Genomic DNA, 2,500 nt, shown 5'->3' on the forward strand with positions numbered 1-2,500 from the left:
ATCAACATGCTGATATATGATTGCCCTTTGTATGCCTCCTCGAGAAATCATGCACTTTCTTCCTATTGTGCTTTGCATGGTTTGTCATTGGTGAAGAGACCTCATGTCGGAAAAGAAGGGGTATTAAGGTCTTGATTTTCTGTCTTGTACAAGCAGCTACTCCGTGCATAAAGGCCATCAGTCCTAGTGAAGGCTGGACTACTGGTGGGGCTACTGTCATCATAATCGGAGACAACTTCTTTGATGGCTTACAAGTCGTATTTGGAACTATGTTGGTCTGGAGTGAGGTAAGCTATCTAAATTGGTGGGCTTTGAACTGTAACATTTTTCCATGAATGATTTTAACAAGCTGTCAATAGGTTATTGACATGAGGTATCAGGAGATTTTGTTTCACGGTGCCTTTTTAACCATGAATCCACATGTGACAATCGACTACACGGCGAGAAATATACTTGAGGCACATCATGGCCCTCTAGTGGAAGACTTGCTGTAGGAGGTCTCCCAGTACAATTGGACAATTAGTGTTAAAATTACTAGAAGTAGCCTTAAGGAGACATATGGAGGCAATTTTCATATGAATGATGCCCTGTGGCCTTTCCTGCAAACGAAACCCGAGGATCATTTACAGAGCTTTTTCTTAAGAAAACTTGTAGAACCCAGATCTTCCAACGTGACAGCAAGAAGGGAGAACTTTGAGACTACGAGTCCGATTGAAAGTCATTTTTGTAACTATGTAAACAGGCTGGCATCAGTCTTATCAGTGCCATCTTGATTTAAGGCATGTTTTCTGTACGATTCTTACAGCTGATAACACCCCACGCCATCAGAGTTCAAACACCACCACGGCACATTCCAGGAGTTGTTGAAGTAACTCTCTCCTACAAATCCAAACAGTTCTGCAAAGGTGCTCCTGGCCGGTTCGTCTACACTGGTAAGTGTATGGTTTCCTTACTGCTTTTGGGATAATAACTCCCATGTCTTAATGATACACAGGCAGTGCAAAGCAGGAACATTACAATGCTCTTAAAAAATAGGCTGTCTTGCAGGAAATGTATCTGGTGGTAGCTGGATCTCAAAATACCTGCTTGTATGGGCACCCAGAAGCTCTGGTGTTTCTCAAAGCCTCTTGGGTCTTATATATCTCCATGTCTCATGAGACCAAGCTCTCTCACAAGATGCCTGTTACTTCCTGTTTTCATTTTTGGCCAGAAATAGATTAACAATGGCATTTCCTACTCTGCTCCCGCCAGAAAAAGGAGTTCAGAAGTATTCAGTGATGAAAAATATTTCTCAGACTATCTATCCAAACTTCTTGAACTTCCCTAAAGGTTCAGTTGGAGTTTTAGGCACCGGTTCAAGTAGCTGTTTTTGGATCCAAATAAATTTATCCAACCTTATTCACAATCTGGCTCTAAAAATTCTTTCAGACCTGAAACTTGGGATACAAACTCACAAGCCTGGGAAGGATTTATTTGTGCCAATCCTGTTAAATGCATTTGATTTTAATTTACAAGAGCACAAGAAAAAGTCGGAACTTTGTGGTTTCCAGTGGTTTTAATATGAAAATTCTTACTTTGGGATGAGGTATTGCTGGCTTTTTATCTAAAATGTGTATTACATCTTTTCTGGCATTTAACAATGAATTTGACTGAGGTGCTGGGAGAGAAAAGGGAGAAACAGCAATTTAATTTACCATTCTTTTTGATGAGGATTATAGGTAATAAATTTGATCTGATGAATCAATCTCTCATTTGAAAACAAAGAGCCTTTAACTGTTTACTCGACAGACTGTAGGGATTCAGGGAGAATTCTTGATGCTTATTGGGTAGATAATGCAGATTGCAGATGATTTGCAGATGATGTGCATTTTGATGAATATTTTCCCACTAGACTGCAACTGTATCTAGCTATTAATTCAGATCTAATGGGAAAAGTGTGTTCCTGGGTAGTTTTAAGCTAGGACTTTTCAAACAGTTAACACATTGTGGATATGTTTTTGACTGCCTAAGATCTATCAGTGAAATGAACTTTCAGAGTGAAGGTAGCATCTGATATTGCTATCTTCCGTCTATCCCTTGAGCAAACCCAACACTTGCATTCACACTGGGATGCCTCAATTCTGGCTGACAAGAGAGACAATATTGACATTTTCTTGATCTTTCTGATTGTTTTTTTTATCAGAGGTACCAAACAGGGTGGTAGTGACCCTTTTGGTGCTAACAACATATATTGAAAGCCAACACTGTTTTGTATATTGCAAAGGTGGTGACTGCAGATGGGGCTGCATGTGGTCATGGTTACAGGCTAAAAAATGCTGTTATAGGCATAGTCCATGCAAAGCTACAGTATCCTGACAGGTACGACTGGCTAGGATAAGTGTTCAGCAAAATAAAAGATGAATGAATTAAAAGCCTCAGACTAAGTTCCAGATAGTTTAGCTGTTGCGAGCTGGTGCAGCTCCATTGCACACAGGGAAGCGCTGCAGATTTGAACCAGATG

At 40.2% G+C, this 2,500-nt stretch overlaps 1 protein-coding gene across 12 annotated transcripts in view; it reads left to right on the forward strand.

Moving 5' to 3' along the window:
• EBF3 (EBF transcription factor 3) overlaps positions 1-2,500 on the forward strand; it is a 121,751-nt gene that overhangs the window by 85,371 nt on the left and 33,880 nt on the right. For all 12 annotated transcript variants that reach the window (XR_009967871.1, XR_009967872.1, XR_009967873.1 and 9 more), the window contains 2 exons: positions 157-287; positions 806-932. Coding sequence is in view for 8 of the 12 variants with exons in the window: in XM_062635172.1 (XP_062491156.1) it covers positions 157-287; positions 806-932 (258 nt within the window). In the remaining 4 variants the exon portion in view is untranslated. The remainder of the gene's footprint in view (positions 1-156; positions 288-805; positions 933-2,500) is intronic.

This window comes from Pezoporus occidentalis, unplaced genomic scaffold, assembly GCF_034315485.1.
Source record: "Pezoporus occidentalis ecotype Australia unplaced genomic scaffold, CSIRO_AGI_Poc_V1 ctg45, whole genome shotgun sequence".
Lineage (NCBI taxonomy): Eukaryota > Metazoa > Chordata > Aves > Psittaciformes > Psittacidae > Pezoporus > Pezoporus occidentalis.